Source organism: Neoarius graeffei, chromosome 14 (assembly GCF_027579695.1).
Source record: "Neoarius graeffei isolate fNeoGra1 chromosome 14, fNeoGra1.pri, whole genome shotgun sequence".
NCBI classification, from domain to species: domain Eukaryota; kingdom Metazoa; phylum Chordata; class Actinopteri; order Siluriformes; family Ariidae; genus Neoarius; species Neoarius graeffei.
In genome coordinates, this window is record NC_083582.1 from 73628940 (window position 1) to 73651450 (window position 22511).

The window sequence follows — 22511 nt, forward strand, 5'->3', positions numbered from 1 at the left end:
GCCTTTGGTAACACACTAAACAAATTATCTTTCATTTTTGGCACTTTTTCTGTTTGTGTAGATGGGAAGACATACTGAGAATCCAAATCGCCAACATTTGAAATAATAATTGTTTTGAATTATTTCTTGTCTTATTTAATGAAGGTTGTAATAGAATTAGCCTACATTTGGCTTAAGCCGGATGAGACAGAGACACAACTTTATAGCCATTTGTTAAACAGCTGACAGGGAACGTAATTAACCGTTCCGGGAACGAAATTTTTTTGTTCTAACCGGTTCAGGAACGTCTATTTAATGGTGGAACCCAAAACCGGAAACGTTAAAATTCCGTTTCTGTTCGGAACGAACCAATAGGAAAAAAATTCCGGTTCAAAGCCCTGATCCTAAGGTGTCGTTGAGTCATCTTGTTGGTGTGGGTCACTGGGGGCTGGGTGTGAACGGCCTCGAGAGTCGTTGGGGTGATCAATGGATTGTTGGTTCTCTCTGTCCTCCTGTGAGTCACTGAAAACAGCTGGGTTTTGGTGTGCATTCAGATGTCTGGGAAGTGTGCCAAGGACTGCATTGTAGGGGGCTGATAAATAATGTCTTAGACCCCCACCTCTGTTCAGTGATGGCCATTCCAGGTTGACAAAAATGGCTTCTTTAACTCCTCGCTCATACCAACGATCCTCTCTGGCTAAAATGTGTATGTTGCAATCCTGAAATGAGTGTCCTTTTTTGTTAAGATGAAGACAGCAGATTCCTGGCCTGAGGAACTGGCTCTCCTGTGTTGAGCCATGCACCTGTGAAGCGGTTGTTTTGTTTTCCCCAATATACGAGTCGTGCATTCCTCACTGCACTGAATTGCATACATTACGTTGTCCTGTTTGTGTCTGGCTATTCTGTCCTTAGGGTGGACCAGTTTCTGCTTCAGGGTGTTACTGGGTCTGAAATGTACTGGAATGTTGTGTTTGTAGAAGATCCTCCTGAGTTTCTCAGATAGACCAGAAATGTAGGGAATGACAATCTTCTTGATTTGTTCCTGTTATCCTCCTTGCCCGTTATGTTCCTTTTTCTGCTCTTGAAGAAAGCCCAGTTGGGATACCCACAGTTCTGAAGTGCTTTCTTGATGTGATTTTGCTCCTCTTTTCCCTCTACCATTGTAATCATGGGTCGTTGACCCTCTGTCATCCTGTAGGTGTTAGGGTCACTGGAGGCCAGGTGTGAATGGTGTTAGCAGCCTCGAGGGTCATTAGGGTGATCTGTGGGTCATTGGCTCTCTCTCTCTGCCATCATGTGAGTCATTGAAATCAGCTAAGTCTTGGTGTGGATGTGTATTCAGTTTTCTGGGAAGTGTGCCAAGGACTGCATTGTAGGTGGCTGATAAGTGGTGTCTCAGACCACCTCCTCTGTTCAGTGATGGTTGTTCCAGGTTGGCAAATATGGTTTCTTTTACTCCTCTTTCAAACCATCGGTCTTCTCTGGCTAGAATGCGTATGCTGCAGTCCTGAAACGAGTGTCCTTTTGTTACTGAGATGAAGATAGACTGCAGAGTCCTGGCCTGAGGAACTGGCTCTCCTGTGCTGAGCCATGCAATTGTGAAGCAGTTGTTTCATTTCCCTAATGTACAGGTCTGTGCATTCCTCACTGCCAGAGGTGGACAGTAACGAAGTACATTTACTTGTGTACTATACTTTTTGAGTATTATTTTTTTTTGGAAACTTATGACTTTAACTTCACTACATTTGAAAGGCAAGGCAAGTTTATCTATATAGCACATTTCATACACAGTGGCAGTTCAATGTGCTTTACAGAAGTAAAAGCAAAACAGTAAACAATAGAAAATAAAATTACATAAAATAAATGGGGAAGAAAAATAATAAGAATTAAACAATGGTAGAAATAAAATAATAAAATGAAGTAAAAGTTCAGTAAAAAAACAGCAGAATAAAATAGAATAAAAGTTAAGTAAAGTTTAAAACATGCAAAGACTGTAAAAGTTAAGAATGTTTAAAACATGTAAAGATGACAATATTAATCATTTAGCAGAAAGCATCTGAGAACAGCTTGGTCTTTAGTCTAGATTTGAAGCTGCCAACAGCAGGAGCATTTTTGATGTCCTCTGGCAGTTGGTTCCATAGCTGTACTGCATAGTAGCTAAAAGCTGCTTCACCACACTTTGTTTTAACAACAGGTTTTAACAGTAAATTTTGCTGTTGCGATCTGGTAGATCTGATTGGGTTAGGCCGCTGCAACATATCAGAGAGGTCATTGGGCCCTGTACCATTTAGAGATTTGTACACCAGCAGCAATGCTTTAAAGTCAATTCTGTAGCTTACTGGAAGCCAGTGAAGGGACCTTAGAATTGGAGTAATGTGCTCTGTTCTTTTTGTTCGTGTGAGAACCCTCGCCGCTGCATTTTGAACCAGCTGAAGTCGTTTGATGGTCTTTTTTGGCAGGCCTGTGAAAAGGCCATTGCAGTAATCAACCCTACTAGAGATGAAGGCGCATACAAGTTTTTCAGATCATTTTTTGACATAAGTCCTCTTAGTTTGGAAATGTTTTTTAGGTGATAAAATGCCGTTTTAGTGATTGCTTTCATGTGACTGTCAAATTTAGCTCGCTGTCAATGAAAACACCAAGATTTTTAACCATATCTTTTGTTTTAATCCCCTTTGTGTCAAGAATAGTGGTAATCCTGAGTCTTTCATCTTTTTTCCCAAATAGAATTATTTCTGTTTTATTTGTGTTCAGCTGAAGAAAATTTTGTGACATCCAGTTGTTGATTTGGTCGATACTGGTAGAGACATTCAAGGGGGGCATAATCATTAGGTGATAGAGCAAAATAAATTTGGGTGTCATCTGCATAGCAGTGATACAAAATTGAGTTGTTCTTGATAATTTGTCTAAGTGGGAGCATATAAAGGTTAAATAGTAATGGTCCAAGAATCGACCCCTGGGGGACACCACAGGTCAAGGACATTGATGTTGAGGTACAATTCCCCATGGTAACAAAGAAGCTTCTATCTTTTAAGTATGATTTTAACCAATTGATAACTTTACCAGTCAACCCAACCCAGTGTTCAAGTCGATATAGCAGTATGTTGTGATCAACAGTATCAAAAGCTGCACTGAGGTCCAGTAACACCAGGACCGATGTTTTGCCTGCATCAGTATTAAGACGTATGTCATTTATAACTTTAATCAGCGCTGTTTCAGTGCCATGATTGGCACGAAATCCTGACTGAAAGTTATCAAAACAGCTGTTTGATATCAAGAAGACAAATCTCGTACTTTTCACTCCACTACATTTCTATCAAGGTCCTTGTTACTTGTTACTAGGAAGCAACTTTGAAAGTGGATGTTTTTTGTTTTCTTTTATAAAACATGATTGTTTTTATCGCAGGCTGTCTCAGTGTCACCTTTCAGTAATCACTAGGGTCACATCCATAGACTGTATAAAATCAAGTTCAGTTTCTCAGCAGTATTATTTTAACATGATCAGTTGATGGCAGAATGGAAGGAGGCAGTTCTTCTGGGGAATGCACACACCCATGGCTCCACCTCGAACCCATGTTTCAGTTTTCTGAAAGGATTAAAGATTCATTTTGTTTTAAATGTTTGCTTAAAATGAACCACATCATGGCCTTCAAAAACTCACCATCCAACCTGTAGAAGCATATTGAGGTCTGTAAATGTTTTATTCCAAGAGAAAGCTTGGAATGAAGTGTTGTGCTTTTAGGGCTAGCAATACCGTTGCAATAGCTGTACAGTCTGGTTAGTCAAATGACTTTCTATGGATTTGCCCACCAAGTTGTCATAACCTTGTTCATGGCTAATGTTCACACACAGCTAGTTAACTTGAACACTGTTAGCTAGCATGTAAAAACAGAGTTACGCTAACATGAATAACGTTAAGTTTAGCATAATCTTGCCAAATAAACAATGTAGAAATATTTCTTTTCTAGTAGCATTAGCTACCCAATATGATTTCGAGTTTGAAAAGAGTTTGCTAGCACATCAGGTGCTTCAGCTCTACAGGTTCTACAAGCTCGTCAGTAAATCCAGTCGGTTGCTTCAGAGGCCTTAGGTTTTGTAAGTGTTATGGCAATAATGCAACAATGTGTTGACAGAAAATGTCAGTACTTTAACTTCAGTAAAAATTTGACTGGACAACTTTCACTTGTATCGGAGTAACATTTCACCAGTAGGATTTGTACTTTGACATAAATAATGAACTTGGGTACACTGCAAAAAATGATCTCTTGTTGAGAGAAAATATATTTAATATGGGTGAATTTATCTATTATTTCTTATTAGAAGTTTACTAGAACTCAACTATAAGATTATTTAGCTTACTTTGAGACGCTTTTACTAATTTCAAGCCTTACATTTTCTTATTCTATTGGCAGATAATTTTGCTCATTTTAAGCATTCAATTCTAGAAAGAAGCAAAATTATCTGCCAATAGAACAAGAAAATTTAAGGCTTAAAATTAGTAAAAGCGTCTCAAAGTAAGCTCATCTCATCTCATTATCTCTAGCCGCTTTATCCTTCTACAGGGTCGCAGGCAAGCTGGATCCTATCCCAGCTGACTACGGGCGAAAGGCGGGGTACACCCTGGACAAGTCACCAGGTCATCACAGGGCTGACACATAGACACAGACAACCATTCACACTCACATTCACACCTACGCTCAATTTAGAGTCACCAGTTAACCTAACCTGCATGTCTTTGGACTGTGGGGGAAACCGGAGCACCCGGAGGAAACCCACGCGGACACGGGGAGAACATGCAAACTCCACACAGAAAGGCCCTCGCCGGCCCCGGGGCTCGAACCCGGACCTTCTTGCTGTGAGGCGACAGCGCTAACCACTACACCACCGTGCCGCCCTCAAAGTAAGCTAAATAATCTTATATTTGAGTTCTAGTAAACTTCTAATAAGAAATAATAGATAAATTCACCCATATTAAAGATATTTTCTCTCAACAAGAGAATTTTTTGCAGTGTACTTTGTCCACCTCTGCTCACTGCATACACTACGTTGTCCTGTTTGTGTCTGGGTATCCTGTCCTTAGGATGGACCAATTTCTGCCTGAGTGTTACTGGGTCTGAAGTTTGTAGAAGATCCTGCTGAGTTTCTCAGATAGACTGGAAATGTAGATCTGTGGAGGCTGTTAATGATGTCAGTTACCACGGGATAATTCATCATCTGTTTAATGTTAGTGCTTGTTTTGAGACTTTACTGCTTCACACTGATCAGGTAATTCATACTTGTGTACAGAGTGTAGGCACAGTAAAGGCTTGCTGATGGCACACAGAATAAACATCTACCTACGTGGGTAAACTCCCAGGCAGTGATGAGTAAAACGGAGTGGGATGATGATGGTGAGTCTGATGGATATTAAAAAGGCTAATCTGATGAGTAACACTACTTCGGGACAATGATATACCGGTAGTGCTCACCACAGGTCTGTGCACATCCCAGAATGCCCGCTCCTGACTGTCCAGAATCTTCCTCTCGATTTTGTCCCGTTTCTTATCCACTCTGAAATGAAAGAGAGAGAAAAAAAACTGTAATAGAACAGCACATATGACTCGAAGTGTCGACCATTCGTGGTAGAGGGCTTTTTTTTTTTTTGAGTTCTGGTGTATGAAAAATCAGTAATTAAATTCACGACAGTGTATACAGTAGGGCTGCGTACCGGTACTGTGTACCGGTACTGTACCATGAAAATCGATTCGGTACAGGTCCAAAATACCGGATCATGAAGTACCGGTACTGTACCGATATAAATTTACACCAAGTATCTGCTTATTTTGTGACTGAAGATGCGTAAATCCTACCACAAAGATGAAAATTTAGCACTGGAACTTGAAATCAGAGCCATCTTTGATTTGAGATCCTCTCACCACAGTCTCACGAGACATTGCGAGAGCTTGGCTGATCCAGCATTCTGACTGGTCAAAAAGACTCAAAAGCAGGTCAGCCATTTTTCCTTTGCTGGCACTGGCAGCCTTTGTTGCTTTGTGTAATTTTGCCGCGTAAGTTAAAGGCCGCGGACTGCGCGTAGTCTGTAGTACTCTAGCGTAGTCACTTCTCGCTGTGAGACAACTTATGACTTTTTGTCCCAAGTTAACTCTAGGGTGACTGAGAAGTGAGGTAGGAAACCTAGTTATGTTTGGTTTTGTTTGAATAAAGATACTGACAAGTTGTCAACAGTTTATTAATGTTTGTCATTATTGAAGAAGTTCAGAAGAATTTGTCAAATTGTACAGGTCCAGACCTGTACCTAAACCTCTGTACCGGTACCTGTACCTGATGTTACGTTTAGGTACGCAGCCCTAGTATACAGTATATATAAATAATTTGAAATGATTTTGCCAGACGTTTTGTATAAAGTTTTTATTTATCGATTTTTGCAAAAAATAAAAATGCTCCGTTTCTCAAAATCCAGTGAATGTGGATAGAATAAAAGTTATTCTACTCAATCTTGTCGTACTCGGTGCTACGCACCTCATCGGCTATCAGCTCATGTACGACTCGATTTCATGGAATAACTGTTAAATTTACTCCCAAAGATATCGAACATCTCCATTCCTTGCAACTATCTTTGGGGGCGGAGCCTAGGACATGAGCCCTTATACCGTTCCTCAGTTCAACTACACAATGAAGTTTAGTTTGTGTTTCGAGATCAAACTAAATCACATTGTGTCCTGAACCACACCACCAAGTGACGCCATTGTGGTTTGAAGCAGATATTTACAGAAAATATATCTGCTGTTACTTGTTAGCGACATTAGCTTTGTCGCTTGTAGCAGTATAAAACTAAAGATGTTTATATGGATTTTCAGCAGTAAATATGGGACCATCTGGAGTTTGTCTCTTTCTCATACTCACTTAGCTTGTGCTTCTGCTTGCATAAATATAAACTCCCATTTCCGTGCAAAAGCCCTCTGGAGCCGCGCTAAACTTTCCTGGAAACACACAAACAGGGACACATACCGTACTGTACACACACATGAGACTCGATGATGCGTTTCTTTCTTTTATATCTCAGGGTTTATTTGTGATTTTTATTTTATTTTTTTTGTCACACCTGCAAGTTTCCCATCTGAGAAATGACGTTCACCAGTTTTGTTTTGCATCGCAGCTCTCAGGACGACACTACCACCTGCTTTTATTTGGTTTTAGTCCATATTTTGTTATAAATCTCCCTCCTTGTCTAATTCCCTGACTCTGTTCAACTGTGTCAATATTACCCCATATTATTTTGCATATTTAAATCCTCTGTATTTTTTTTTTGGTGTGTCCTCAGTTATAAGCCCTGGGTCTCAGTGTTTTATCAGTTCTCTGTTCATTTTGGCTACTTTTCATTTTCTGATCAGAGATACACCAATGCTGTAGACTTCGTTTTCCAGATTTGCTCCAGAAAAACAAATCCACCTCAGCTAAAGGACAACAATTATCATGACTTAGGGTAAATTTAACGAATTCATTTTGTTTGATAGCAAGACGACGGGAAATTATTCTAAATTAGATTCAAATTTGAGTTCACTTTTGATTGGATGCCAACTGATGTAATGTAAAAGCGATGTTGAGTTCTAAACCATGTGGATACAGAGACGGGAAGTTTATGAAGACACTTCCCTGCGCTGCGAGATGCATTTTTGTTGGCTTGAGAGGTTCATTCAACTAAATGATTCGTTCAGATTCATTCATACATTTCCATATTAGAATAATACTTTTATTAGGCACAGGGTTTCAAAAGCTGACAAACATTATATGCAAGCTGCGCATAACAAATATAAATAATTGGCAAGTATAGAATAAACAAATATAATAATGTGGATAAAAATATTAAAACAATTGTATTGACAATGGAAACTTTATGAAACAGTGTGAAATAATTTTTGAGGTTTCAGTACAATGGACAATTTAATCAAGAACAAATTGGCAACGTTCTTTTCGTTTCTTTGTCTAAAGGTCGACGAGATTGAGTTGTATAAAATAACGAATAATCACTGCTATTTTGTAGTGTTTTATAACATATGTTGGAAATCTCCAGCTGAACAAATGAACCTGATTCATTGAACTTACTGAGTCGATTGAGAGAGACTGTGTCAATTATGACTGAAATGATTCAGTGACGGGGCGGCACGGTGGTGTAGTGGTTAGCACTGTCGCCTCACAGCAAGAACATTCTGGGTTCGAGCCCTGTGGCCGGCGAGGGCCTTTCTGTGTGGAGTTTGCATGTTCTCCCCGTGTCCGCGTGGGTTTCCTCCGGGTGCTCCGGTTTCCCCCACAGTCCAAAGACATGCAGGTTAGGTTAACTGGTGACTCTAAATTGAGCGTAGGTGTGAATGTGAGTGTGAATGGTTGTCTGTGTCTATGTGTCAGCCCTGTGATGACCTGGCGACTTGTCCAGGGTGAACCCCGCCTTTCGCCCGTAGTCAGCTGGGATAGACTCCAGCTTGCCCGTGACCCTGCACAGGATAAGCAGTTACGGATAATGGATGATTTAGTGACTCACAGTTCAGCATGCATGCAAATATGGCTTCAGCCATTGTTAAAAATCGGTACCCTATGGGTCCATGTGGCTACTGCTTATAAATAAAATTTTCTGAGACCATGTCCATATAGTAAATATAGCATATATATACAGTGCCTTGCAAAAGTATTCATACCCCCATTTTTCCACCTTACAGCCACGAACTTAAAAGTTTTTTTTTTAACAACTTTATTGGGCTACTTACAAAAATTTACATCAGTAAGAAATTAACATTTACAAAAATATAAACAATAATAAAGAAGAAAAACAAAAACTAAAATTAAAGTTAGCCCAAAAGGGTGAGCACGAACGGGAACAAGTCCCATGCTGGGTGCAACCCTTAACCTTACAAAAGCAATAAAATTATATAAAAATTCAATTAATATGTCTAAAACTAGTTACAACCTGTGACAGGAACAAGTTGGCGCAAGCGTCCATGTACATGGCCAGTCCGGGTCAAAGAAAGTATCCAGGTGCTTAAACATTAATTTCTTGACACTTAATAAAGTGAAAGAGGCAGAGCTAGAAAAAGCAATGGAAGTATCCACTGCGCTACAGACACGGTTCCATAATTTAACAATACGGTTAAAAAAAGATGCCTGGTAGGTACTTGTCTTACATAGCGGCGGCTTTAGATTAAAGGAATTACTGGCTCGTGTCCTCCCGTGCGATACAAAGGTGACAAAGTTGCTTACGTCTAGATCAATCTCTTTGTACAAGCATTTAAAGAAAAATACAAGCTCTTTAAGTTCACGGTCTAGTGCTAGTGGCAAGATGTTTAAAGCCACCAGCCTGTCCTTGTATGACATCTCACCTATCTTAACTTGGAGAATCCACCTAGTGGCGCGCCGCTGGACGCGCTCCACTTGTGCTTTCAAGTCCTTTTTTTATTGAGATTTTATGTGACAGACCAACACAGAGTAGCACATAATTGTGAAGTGAAACGAAAATGATAAATGATCTTCAAAATTTTAAACAAATAAAAATGTGATGTGCATTAGTTTTCAGCCCCCCTGCGTCAATACTTTGTCGAGCCACCTTTTGCTGCAATTACAGCTGCAAGTCTTTTGTGGTATGTCTCTACCAGCTTTGCACATCTAGACGCTGAAATTTTTGCCCATTCTTCTTTGCAAAATAGCTCAAGCTCAGCCAGATTGGATGGAGAGCGTCTGTGAACAGCAATTTTCAAGTCTTGCCACAGATGCTCAATGGGATTTAGGTCTGGACTTTGACTGGGCCATTCTAACACATGAATATTCTTTGATCTAAACCATTCCATTGTAGCTCTGGCTGTATGTTTAGGGTCGTTGTCTTGCCGGAAGGTGAATCTCCTTCCCAGTCTCAAGTCTTTTGCAGCCTCCAACAGATTTTCTTCCAGGATTGCCCTGTATTTAGCTCCATCCATCTTCCCATCAACTCAGACCAGCTTCCCTGTCCCTGCTGAAGAAAAGCATCCCCACAGCATGATGCTGCCACCACCATGTTTCACAGTGGGGATGGTGTGTGCAGGGTGATGAGCAGTGTTAGTTTTCCGCCACACATAGCGCTTTGCATTTAGGCCAAAAAGTTCAACTTTGGTCTCATCTGACCAAAGCACCTTCTTCCACATGTTTGCTGTGTCCCCTACATGGCTTCTTATGCCTGTCTTTCAACAATGGCTTTCTTCTTGCCACTCTTCCAAAAAGGCCAGATTTGTGGAGTGTACGACTTCTAGTTGTCCTGTGCACAGATTCTCCCACCTGAGCTGTGGATTTCTGCAGCTCCTCCAGAGTGATCATGGGCCTCTTGGCTACTTCTCTGACCAGTGCTCTCCTTGCTCGCTCTGTCAGTTTAGGTGGACGGCCATGTCTTGGTAGGTTTGCAGTTGTGCTGTACTTTTTCCATTTTTGAATGATGGATTGAACAGTGCTTCTTGAGATGTTCAGAGCTTGGGATATATATTTTTTTATAACCTAACCCTGCTTTAAACTTCTCCAGAACTTTATCCCTGACCTGTCTGGTGAGTTCTTTGGTCTTCATGATGCTGTTTGTTCTTCAGTGTTCTCTAACAAACCACTGAGGCCTTCACAGAACAAGTGTATTTATGCTGAGAGTAAATTACACACAGTAGGACTCTATTAACTAATTAGATGACTTCTGAAGGCAATTGATTGCACTGGATTGTATTTAGAGGTATCAGAGTACAGGGGGCTGAATACTAATGCGCACCACATTTTTCAGATTTTTATTTGTTTAACATTTTGAAGACCATTTATCATTTTCGTTTCACTTCAGTTATGTGCTACTCTGTGTTGGTCTATCACAAAATCTCAATAAAAAAAAAAAACTTTTAAGTTCGTGGCTGTAAGGTGGAAAAATGTGAAAAAGTTCAAGGGGTATGAATACTTTTGCAAGGCACTGTATATGTGTGTGTGCATCAGTTCTACTCGCCTCATCTCTTCAAGCATCACCAAGCTGTGAGCAGCATCAGGGCTTGTAGTATTTTGGTTACCAATTTTTTTTTCAAAATGCAGTGCTGTGAACTAGATCTATTTTCAAAATAGTACAAAAGCACATGTTCGTGAATTGTCTTAGAAGCATTATTCAGTACTAATGAGCACATTTTGTTTCACAAGTGTAGTGCAAAGACTCAAATAAAAAATAAAGTTTAAAAATGAAAGCAAATAGCAGAAGATTGATATCGTCTTTTCAATATATCTGCCAAAAAGCTCAAAAAAACTTAGAAAACCTTTCAGTTGACCTTTCAGAAGGACCAAACAAAAGCTGTGATAATCAAAAGGTGAATTTTCTTAAAATAAACACCACTTACTCGATATCGAATCAGCAGCCTTGGCGAACCGCAAGATGAATTTCATTATCTTTTTATCTGCTGATTATCTTCCGATACTACAAAGTTATAACGAGGTTTCTCCAATTTCGTCTCTGGTTCTGATTGGTTACGAAGTTTCACTATTGTTATACTCATTCTTACAACATGATGACATCGTGGCTTCTGCCTCGCTTAGCCTCTATGAGGCAGTAGCCACAAAAACAAACAAACAAAAGATATACATATAAATATGGGGAAAAAAACCACATGAAATAATAATTTTCTGATTTAGACAATGATCTGCTGTCTGATTCTGTTGCTGAGTGAATCTGGTGTGATTCACTGGCTCATGCATGTTGTATTTTTTTCGGGGGGAAAAAAACCCCAACCAAATTATACCAATGCCTCATTATTGAGGTATTTCACTCACGTGACCAATTCATGTGATGCTGCCATTTTGGACGGCACGGCTCGAATCGGTTTGAATGCGAGGAAGGCGACAAACGAAAAACATAAAAGAAAAAGGAGCGAGATGCAGAAAACACCTTCACTATCCAGCGACGTAGGGCATTTACAGGGCGAGCAGAGGGAGAGGTATTTGCAAAAATTGAGGTTAGCAGGCTTAGAGAACGACGTTTACCTGCTTCCACCAGGATTGTTCACTGACGTACGGAAGTACACGAAGCCCTCGTCTTTACCTGACTTCGGCCCACATGATCTGTATACCTATGTCGTTAAAAACCCATCGCCATACACAGGTATTGATCTGAAAGCGTATACGAGTTTGGATACCTACAAATATTTTGTGTCAGGCTGGGTAACATGCCTACATCAGCGGGTCGTCCCTGGAGCCGGTGGTCGCCATCTTATTACAGCTAAGGTTTGTTCACATTTTCATTTACTTTCGGTCCTCAGGATAAACAAAATGTTATTAAATGTCATTGAAATAACTTCTTGGTCTGTTGAGACATGGCCCGTTATAAATTTGCTGTTACCAGGCAATGACTAAGAACTGTATTATTAGGGTCGGTGTAGTTGTAGCAGTGTATTAGCAGCTAGCTGTTAGCACTAGCTAATGTCAACAACATCATAGCTGGTATGTTACTGTAGCAATGTTTACGTTCAGTCATTTGGATGACTGTTAAAACCTTTCAGTCTCAAGTTTTTCCTTTACTGGATTTACTAGTTTACTGAGCTAGCGCGCTCGGGCAAGCTGGGAGCCGGCGCGCGCGCTAGCCTGCCGGCCGGCCGGCCGGCGCGCACGCTAGCTCAGTTAACTAGTAAATCCAGTAAAGGAAAAACTTGAGACTGAAAGGTTTTAACAGTCATCCAAATGACTGAACGTAAACATTGCTACAGTAACATACCAGCTATGATGTTGTTGACATTAGCTAGCTTGACGTTCAAAATGGCGGACACCGGGGCGTCACGTGACCCTGTGACGTCAGGTGAAATACCTCAATAGACCATTCTGCTGCACTATTTGAATCAATCTGACATGCTACCCTTTTGACTATGAACTAAAATTTTGTACAGATTTATTTTGATCATCCAGAAATCTTGAACTCCGATGCACCATATAAAAAATATTAAGGCCTGTTTTGTTTTCACAAATTTCACCAGCCAAAATAAAAAGGACGTTTAAGACTACAATTAAAATGCACACTACAGCACATCTCATTATCTTTTAACAAAAGAAGAAAAGAGAGAACCTTTACACTGTGGAACTGAGTGTGTGAGAGCAGAGGCTCATGAATGCACAATAAAGTGCTGATGTGGAGGAGAAACGTGAGGAGAAAAGGGAGATGCTTACAGCTTCGTAGTCAGCAAGTTCCAACCGGGCTTTATTCTGCATCGTCCGCTTACAGAGGTAAACAGCTGGATGGAGAGAGAGATTAATGAACAGGTTATTAACACTTTCTATAAATAATCTTGTATTTGTAATTAATTATTTGCATCTATAGAGTAAATATGAGACCGTGTTTAGTTCATTCATTAAATAGAATTATAACTGAAACCATAACTGAATTAATACAGATTGAAGGACACGAGTGACACTGTTTATTTAATAGCATCATGTGTGCAGGACTGACTGTTAAGACATGTTTATAGATTTCTTTCTAGATAATTCTGCTTATGCCAACAAATGCCTCTAATAGAATTATTTGATGAATTTTATATATATATATATATATATATATATATATATATATATATATATATATATATATATATATAAATAATGGCATGCCGTTCAGGAAATTAATCTTTGAATATATTGAATGAATCCCCAAATATATTGAATGAAACTCTGAATATATGGAATGAATCCCCGAATATATTGAATGAAACTTTGAATATATGGAATGAAACTCTGAATGTATGTAATGAAACTTTTTGAATATATTGAATGAATCCCTGAATATATGGAATGAAACCTTGAATATATGGGATGAAACTTTGTATTCTGCCCCCGCTACCACAGCTCGGCAGACAGACAACAGGTCCCAAGAAAAACTCTGACTCAGAGGAGAGTATTAGAGTATATTGAGAAACGCTGTAAAACTCGACAAACAAAATTTACAAATTAGTTTTATATACAGAAAATACCGTTATACAAATATGATCCACGAGGGAAATGACTTTGTCACTGTAGCTTCGTTGCACATAAAAGAAGTAAACACTAATAAAACCACAAGCATTCGCCAGAGTGTTAACAATGTCTTTATTGTTTAAAATAGCCGCAACCAAATCCCGAGCCGACTGACTCATTACTGCTGCAGGACGGCGGCAGTGCCGTCATGACGTCAGCCAAGTTTCATTCCATATATTCAGAGTTTCATTCAATATATTCGGGGATTCATTCAATATATTCGGGGATTCATTCAATATATTCAAAGTTTCATTCAATATATTCGGGGATTCAGTCAATATATTCAAAGTTTCATTCCATATATTCAAAGTTTCATTCAATATATTCGGGGATTCATTCCATATATTCAGAGTTTCATTCAATATATTCGGGGATTCATTCAATATATTCAAAGTTTCATTCAATATATTCGGGGATTCATTCAATATATTCAAAGATTAATTTCCTGAACAGCATGCCATAATATATATATATATATATATATATATATATATATATATATATATATATTTTTTTTTTTTTTTCAAGCTAAAAGAAGCTGTCGATTGATTATTACCAAAATGCTAGTGTTGGTGGAGATTTTAAACACCTCAATGTGACTACTGGGTTAAAAACAGACCCGAAACGTCAAATCTCCAAACATCAGCTGTGTTGTGGGACCCTGATGATGAGTAAAGGATGATTAACTTTAACAACATAAATGTTATTCTCTAACCGTACACCTTCAGATCAATCAGCATCAAGGGAAGTGTATAATGAGACCGTCAATGACGGCGTAGCTCACTTCAGCCCCACCTAGTCCAGAAGGAACGATCTAAAGTGGGCCACCTTGCGCAATAAATGTTGCAAGCTATATACACTATATACAAGCTAAATACAGAAGCGATATCCACCCTAGGAATCCCGACCTATTTACCAGAAAGAATCCAAAATGGCGTGGAATTGATCGAGAAGAAGCGATTTTTATTGAACTGCTCATGAAGGCTTAATTAGTCCATAACTTCATTAATAATTGTAATGAAGCAAATCTGGGTAGAAGTTCTATGCACCCTAGGTTCCCCTACCTTCATGCCAGAAAGAATCAAAATCAGTGAAGAATTGAGAGAGAAGAAGCGATTTTCATGAAATGTGGATGCCGCCGGATGGACGACAGACAACACAGGATGGAATAAACTCATCACCTGTCGGCTGGGTGAGCTAAAAATAATATGGCAGATACATTTACACAAACGTTGTATTAGATCTAAAATTGCTTTGAAAGAGAAATATTCAAAATATAGCCAAATTTCGCTCACAAAGTGAAAGTGTTGAGTAAGGAATAAAACAGTTGGGGTGGAGGGCATGGTGCTGTTAGAAAAATAATCAGTGACAAGGTGGAGTCTCTGAATGAATTAATGTACTAGAATGTGTGCGTGTGTGTATACACGTCAATATAAGCCAGAACTACTATCAGAGAGGCAGGAAACCCTACGTTTATTTAATCACAGACAGGAAATATCATACAGCCAATACCGTAATACACCAAAGTAAATCTCATTCTCCGAATTTAAACTTTTATTCAATTATTTTATACCTCAGTGCTGTTAAATTCTCAAATATAATCGGTCATAGAGCTTTGATTAATTTTATATAAAAGCACCACTGACAGGATTTCCAGGCACAAAACAAATCACATGATTATATTAAAGCACAGGCGGCATGGTGGTGTAGTGGTTAGCGCTGTCGCCTCACAGCAAGAAGGTCCGGGTTCGAGCCCCGTGGCCGGCGAGGGCCTTTCTGTGCGGAGTTTGCATGTTCTTCCCGTGTCCGCGTGGGTTTCCTCCGGGTGTTCCGGTTTCCCCCACAGTCCAAAAGATATGCAGGTTAGGTTAACTGGTGACTCTAAATTGACCGTAGGTGTGAATGTGAGTGTGAATGGTTGTCTGTGTCTATGTGTCAGCCCTGTGATGACCTGGCGACTTGTCCAGGGTGTACCCCGCCTTTCGCCCGTAGTCAGCTGGGATAGGCTCCAGCTTGCCTGTCAAGCCTACTAACAGTTAACGGATTTAAAAAGATAAATACTAATTAATTGTTAATACAGTTAATAATGACTGATACAGGGCTCCATGGTGGTGCAGCTGTTATCACTATTGCCTCACAGCAGGAAGGTTCTGGGTTCGAACCTCACACACCTTTCTTTGTGGAGTTTACATGTTCTCCTTGTTACTGTGTGGGTTTCCTCTGGGTGCTTTGGTTTCCTCCCACAGCCCAAAGACATGTGAATTTGGCCAACTGGTTACTCTAAATTACCCATAGGTGTGAATGCGAGTGTGAATGTTCATTAGCCGTGTGATAGATTGGCGACCTACCCAGGATGTGCCCCGCTTCTCACCTGAAGTCAGCTGGGATCTGATCCAGCTTCCTCCACAAGCCTGATAGCTAAGTGTGATAAATAATGAATGGATGATTGATATAGTGGTGTTTTCTGTAAGGAGATATTTATTTAAAATTTATGGAAGGAGTCTCCAGTGTCAGTGTTTGGTGTGAGAGAGAGAGAGAGAGAGCGAGCAAAAAGAGAACCTGGTGAAGGAACAACTTTTTACAGCTGCTATGATGCTATGCTATAAAGCGAAAACGGGAATTATTCTATCCACATTCACTGGATATGAGCAATCGTGCACTCTGATTGGCTACTCTACGACTAGGATATCAGCTCATATATGGTGAGTTGAGAAAAACAAAATGGCGGAGTGTGTTGCTGAAGCAACCGAGGATGAAATAAAAACTCTACTCTAAAACAAAACCCCAAAAATACCAAAAAAGCAACAAAATATGGAATTAAAGTATTTGATCATAAGAACTTTTTTATTTTTCAAGAATTATTAGAGCATTTTTCACAAATTGATCCTCTCATTTCGTTGGTTTGTTTACAGTACATTCTTCATCTTTAATCATTAAAACTTGTTGAATTTTTTAAACTCGTTCAAATGCTCAAAGAAGTTTGAAATTACATCACTGAAACATCCAAGGAAGGCGGCACTTTCTACAAAAAACAAACAAAAACCCCCACTAAAAAGTCAATTTGTGCAGCCATCGATAGGTTAAGAAGTCCGCCAAAGCTGGAATGATTTTGTCGGACAGTTTGTATTAAGTTTTTATTTATCTTATTTGCAAAAAATAAAAATGCTCTGTTTCTCAAAATCCAATGAATATGGACAGAATAAAACAGTTATTCCATTCAATCTTGGCATACATCATCGGCTATCAGCTCATGTACGACTCGATTTCATGGAATAATTGTTAATTATCTTGTTTCTGGACAACTTTACAAAAGTAAAAGTAACTATAAAGGGTTAAAAAGTACGGTGTGTCATTCATTACTGAATTAAAAATTATTTATGTAAGAAGAAGAAGAATAAAACCCTTTAATGCATGCTGTCTTCAGGAGTAACAGTAACTCTGCGTCATCTCCAGCTGCATAAACCATCCTGTCATTGATTATTTTCTTTGAACTGGACCTCGCATTGTATTTTATTTCCTCACATGAACTGCTCGCTTCAGGTCCTTCCACAACATTTCCATTGGATTAAGGTCAGGACTTTGACTTGGCCATTCCAAAGCATGAACTTTATTCTTCTTTAGCCATTCTTTGGTAGAACGACTTGTGTGCTTCGGGTCGTTGTCTTGCTGCATGATCCACCTTCTCTTGAGCTTCAGTTCATGGACAGATGTCCTGACATTTTCCTTTAGAATTCGCTGGTATAATTCAGAATTCATTGTTCCATCAATGATGGCAAGCCGTCCTGGCCCAGATGCAGCAAAACAGGCCCAAACCATGATACTACCACCACCATGTTTCACAGATGGGATAAGGTTCTTATGCTCTAATGCAGTGTTTTCATTTCTCCAAACACAACACTTCTCATTTAAACCAAAAAGTTCTATTTTGGTCTCATCCATCCACAAAACATTTTTCCAATAGCCTTCTGGCTTGCCCACGTGATCTTTAGCAAACTGCAGATGAGCAGCAATGTTCTTTTTGGAGAGCAGTGGCTTTCTCCTTGCAACCCTGTCATGCACACCATTGTTGTTCAGTGTTCTCCTGATGGTGGACTCATGAACATTAACATTAGCCAAAGTGAGAGAGGCCTTCAGTTGCTTAGAAGTTACCCAGGGGTTCTTTGTGACCTCGCCGACTATTATCACTCTTGGAGTGATCTTTTTTGGTCGACCACTCCTGGGGAGGGTAACAATGGTCTTGAAATTCCTCCATTTGTACTCCATCTGTCTGACTGTGGATTGGTGGAGTCCAAACTCTTTACAGATGGTTCTGTAACCTTTTCCAGCCTGATGAGCATCAACAACGCTTTTTCTGAGGTCCTCCGAAATCTCCTTTGTTCGTGCCATGATGCACTTCCACAAACATGTGTTGTGAAGATCAGACTTTGATAGATCCCTGTTCTTTAAATAAAACAGGGTGCCCACTCACACCTGATTGTCATCCCACTGATTGAAAACACCTGACTCTAATTTCACCTTCAAATTAACTGCTAATCCTAGAGGTTCACATACTTTTGCCACTCACAGATATGTAATATTGGATCATTTTCCTCAATAAATAAATGACCAAGTATAATATTTTTGTCTCATTTGTTTAACTGGGTTCTCTTTATCTCCTTTTAGGACTTGTGTGAAAATCTGATGTTTTATGCAGAAATATAGAAAATTCTAAAGGGTTCACAAACTTTCAAGCACCACTGTAAGAAAGCAAGCTGTCAAAATGATTTATTTTACCAGCTGGCAAAGCAAAAGTTGTCGGTGTGTGATGTTACTCTTTATTACTTATTATTTGCTCATCAGTAGAATCTAGAATCAACAAAATTATCTCTTTTTTTTGACACTCCAATATGTCACTGCACCTGAAACACAGATTTACGGAGCCTCCATCTCAGCCTTGAGCACTGACTGACTGACTCACCGGCACAGCAAGCATTTATTTATTTTTTAAGCCGTCATGACTCATACAAGCCAGACCTCCAGCTTTCACGAGACGTTCTGGTATCTTCTGGAAGCAAACATGGCCAAGACCTGTCTACTTTCACGGGAAGAGGCACACTGATGGACACTGAAAACATTCAATGACAGCCTTTTCAGCAAATTCGCCAGCATCTCGTTTAACCATTTCAAGCAAAACTCTTTAATAACGTTTGAAAGCAGGATGCTGTGAACTTTATTCTTCAATCAAGTGCTCTGAAAAAGCTCATTTGTTTTCTTATCACATCCAGTACAAGGAGAGCCAATCCGATTGTGGCTTCTGACTCATCTTTAGGCTGCTCTAACGGCATCCTAAAGATTTACACTTGAGCACTTTGCATCAGTGGATAATCTCACCTGGATATCATAGACGCTTCATGTAATCTAAAGCTATTTAGGGCATGTGAAAGTATAAAGACAGAAGACTTTATTCTTTCGGTTTCTGAGCAACAAACTGTTTTTTTTTAAGCTTCGGATGAGATTATGTGATCACACATCGTCCGCCATCCATCCACAATTTACAAAAAATCGCTCCTCCTCCTACAGGATTGATTGGATTTCAATCAAACTCACACACAATGTTCCGCAGGTTGGTGTGTATAAAAGTTGTCAAGATGGTGGCACCATCTGTCATATTTACAACTTTATGGGTGTCTGAAATTTTTGGGTGACTCATCATATTAACGGCTACTCTATAAACTGCTAGGAGGTTTTCACTGAGACTCACCCAGAAGACTCTAAAGACAAATTCCAACAAGAATTGTTCACCAGGTGGCGCCACCTACCATGGATGAGGCTACAGAGGGGTCATGTGCAATTTTACGAAAATAGCTACTCCTCCGACAGGATTGATTGTATTTCGATCAAACTCAAATACAATGTTCCACAGATCAGTATGTATAAAACTTGTCAAGATGGTAGCACCATCCGTCACATTTACGATTTTATGGGTGTTTAAAATTTTGGGTGGCTCGTCACATTAAATGCTACCATTTGTAAACTGCTAGGACCTTTTCCCTGAAACTCACCCAGAAGACTCTAAAGACATATTCCAACAAGAATTGTTCACCAAGTGGCGCCACCTGCCACGGATGCGGCTACACAGGGGTCATATGCAATTTCACGTAAATCGCTACTACTCCTACAGGATTGATCGGATTTCAAACTCACACAGAACAGTGGCCGGTATGAGCTCCAGCTTCAATGAGGCTATTTTTTTTTCCTGTCTTATTAACTTCAGGAGGGAGAAGGAATGACTGCTTATTGATGAAAGAAGTTAGTCCCTGTTCTCAGGGTGTTCAACAACAGTAAAGGTAACTAGAAATGGATAAAGAATTACATCATTGTTGAATCAGTGAAAATGGTTAATGTTGGAAAATTGCTCTGATTTAGGAAGAATAAAACACTTCAGGATGGACAGTTAGAGGGAAAAAAAAATCAGCTTTGGTGTGTTGTAACTCTGCGTTCACCCCACCCCGTCGTTCGTCATTTCCAGATAACAGCACATTCGCAAGTATTTTATTCCTTATTTCATTTTGTGTCTAACTTTTGCACTTTCCTACAGCTCTCGGGATTGCTGTGTGATGGTTATGGTCATGCTGAATTGGTTTCATTTGCAGCTACTGATGCACATTTGGTGAAAGCTACGCTTTTGTAATGAGATCCACACCATCATATATAAATAATGAATTTTAAATTGGGGGTTTCGATGGAAAAAAAAGCACTTTGACGAAAATACATGGCTCTAAAGTCAGAGAGGTGTTTTCTCCCTTCCATATTGAATCAGGAAGCGTGTAAATTCAGTGTCTTTGTGAACTCACTCTCTTTCTGTGTGTGTGCGTGTGTGAGAGAGAGAGAGAGGGATTCTCACCATAATCAGTATTCTCTGGTTCCCAGCAGTTTGAAGGCCAAAAGTAGGGAGTCTGCACAAAAAACACAAACACACACACACACACGCATTATTATTTCTACATATTTTTTAAAAATATCCTGAGGTTAGTTGTTAGCAGACATCTTGAACAGTGAAATGTCAGTGAATCTGTTCATCACATTATTAAACAAGCTTCTAATCTCGGCTGTAAAATCGTAACAGGTCAAGTTGCCAAAAAATCTGTGTGAGAGGCCAAAAGCTGATGATTAAAGCAAGCCGCCTGTCTCACACACTGACAGTGGTGTAAACACAGCTGAGAATGAGACAAGCCTGCGATGTGTCACGATAAAGTGGATTTACTTAAGGAAAAACACCCACAAGTGTGTGACGGAGCCAAGTGTCACTACAGAGTGTACGCTGCAGATCACGGCAATTATTTCTGTCTGAAAATATTCAGTTCTAAAATATTCAGCTGGAAACTGACCATATTTACATATTCAGATATATTATATGGACATAAGTGTTTTACTGGGAATTATTATACACACGGGACACTTTTTACATGGAATAAAAACGTCCTATTCCCTTCTAGTGGGTTTATTGATCGCATGAAAGTGTTATATCGCTTATCCTACATGTATTACACCACTCTCCCCAATGGAGAATGACCGTGCAATATTGTTATAATATTGCACATCGTCAAGACAACACGTCACACGTCGGAGCTCATGCGAAGATCCAATGACAAAACTTTTCTGTTGCACACGCACAGAATCATTTCTTTGTTGGCCAGGAAAGAGAGAATACGGGGATAATCCAGTGATCGGTTTAAGCACGAAATAAACAAACTAAAAATGTGCTGAACACCCGAAAAGCTAAACTTCATTATATCTTCACGCATATTTACAAAAACTGGAAAAGAGATACGTTGGAGATGTAAAACTTCTGCACTAGCGAGTGGCTGACAATTTGTAAACAAACATGGCCACGAGGTTTGCTTTGTTAAAAGCAGAAGATTTTTTTTGGGCTTTTTTCACCTTTATTGGATAGGACAGTGTAGAGACAGGACAGGAAATGAGTGGGAGAGAGAGACGGGGAGGGATCGGGAAATGACCTCGGGTTGGAATCGAACCCAGGTCCCCGGATTTATGGTATGGTGCCTTAGCCACCTGAGCCATGATGCCTCCAAAAGTGGAAGATTTTGAGAGAATTTTGGCTGCCAAGTCACTCCGTTGTGTGGCGCTATCGATGTTTGATTTTAAAAGTATCTAAGTAAATTACACAATAATAATAATAATATTATTTGGCTTGACTGCACTAGCACTGGACTTCGCGAACACCACACCAGCTAGAAGGTAACTGGACTGCCGCGCTAACAGCACCAAATTGTGGGTAAGCTCCCGTTGGCCTTTGAGAATGCTAATATGAAGAGTGTGTATGTAAAATAATAATAATAAAAATATTGGCTGGCTTTTTTTCGTAGTATATCGTAGTATTCATAGTATATTTCATTCAGCTACTCGTCTTCGACTCGTTCAATATCATGCTAGCTAAATGGAATGTATCTGATATACCACTCAAGATCAGCTAATATTATTTAAATATCACCACTTGTATTTTTCATACGAGCTCC

At 39.6% G+C, this 22511-nt stretch overlaps 1 protein-coding gene across 1 annotated transcript in view; it reads right to left on the reverse strand.

Moving 5' to 3' along the window:
• The window catches only part of rgs7b (regulator of G protein signaling 7b), a 335399-nt gene that overhangs the window by 56770 nt on the left and 256118 nt on the right, over positions 1–22511 (reverse strand). The window contains exons 5-8 of the mRNA XM_060940302.1: positions 20879–20930; positions 13156–13220; positions 6883–6959; positions 5448–5529 (exon numbers count right to left, since the gene is read on the reverse strand). Coding sequence (XP_060796285.1) covers positions 5448–5529; positions 6883–6959; positions 13156–13220; positions 20879–20930 — 276 coding nt within the window. The remainder of the gene's footprint in view (positions 1–5447; positions 5530–6882; positions 6960–13155; positions 13221–20878; positions 20931–22511) is intronic.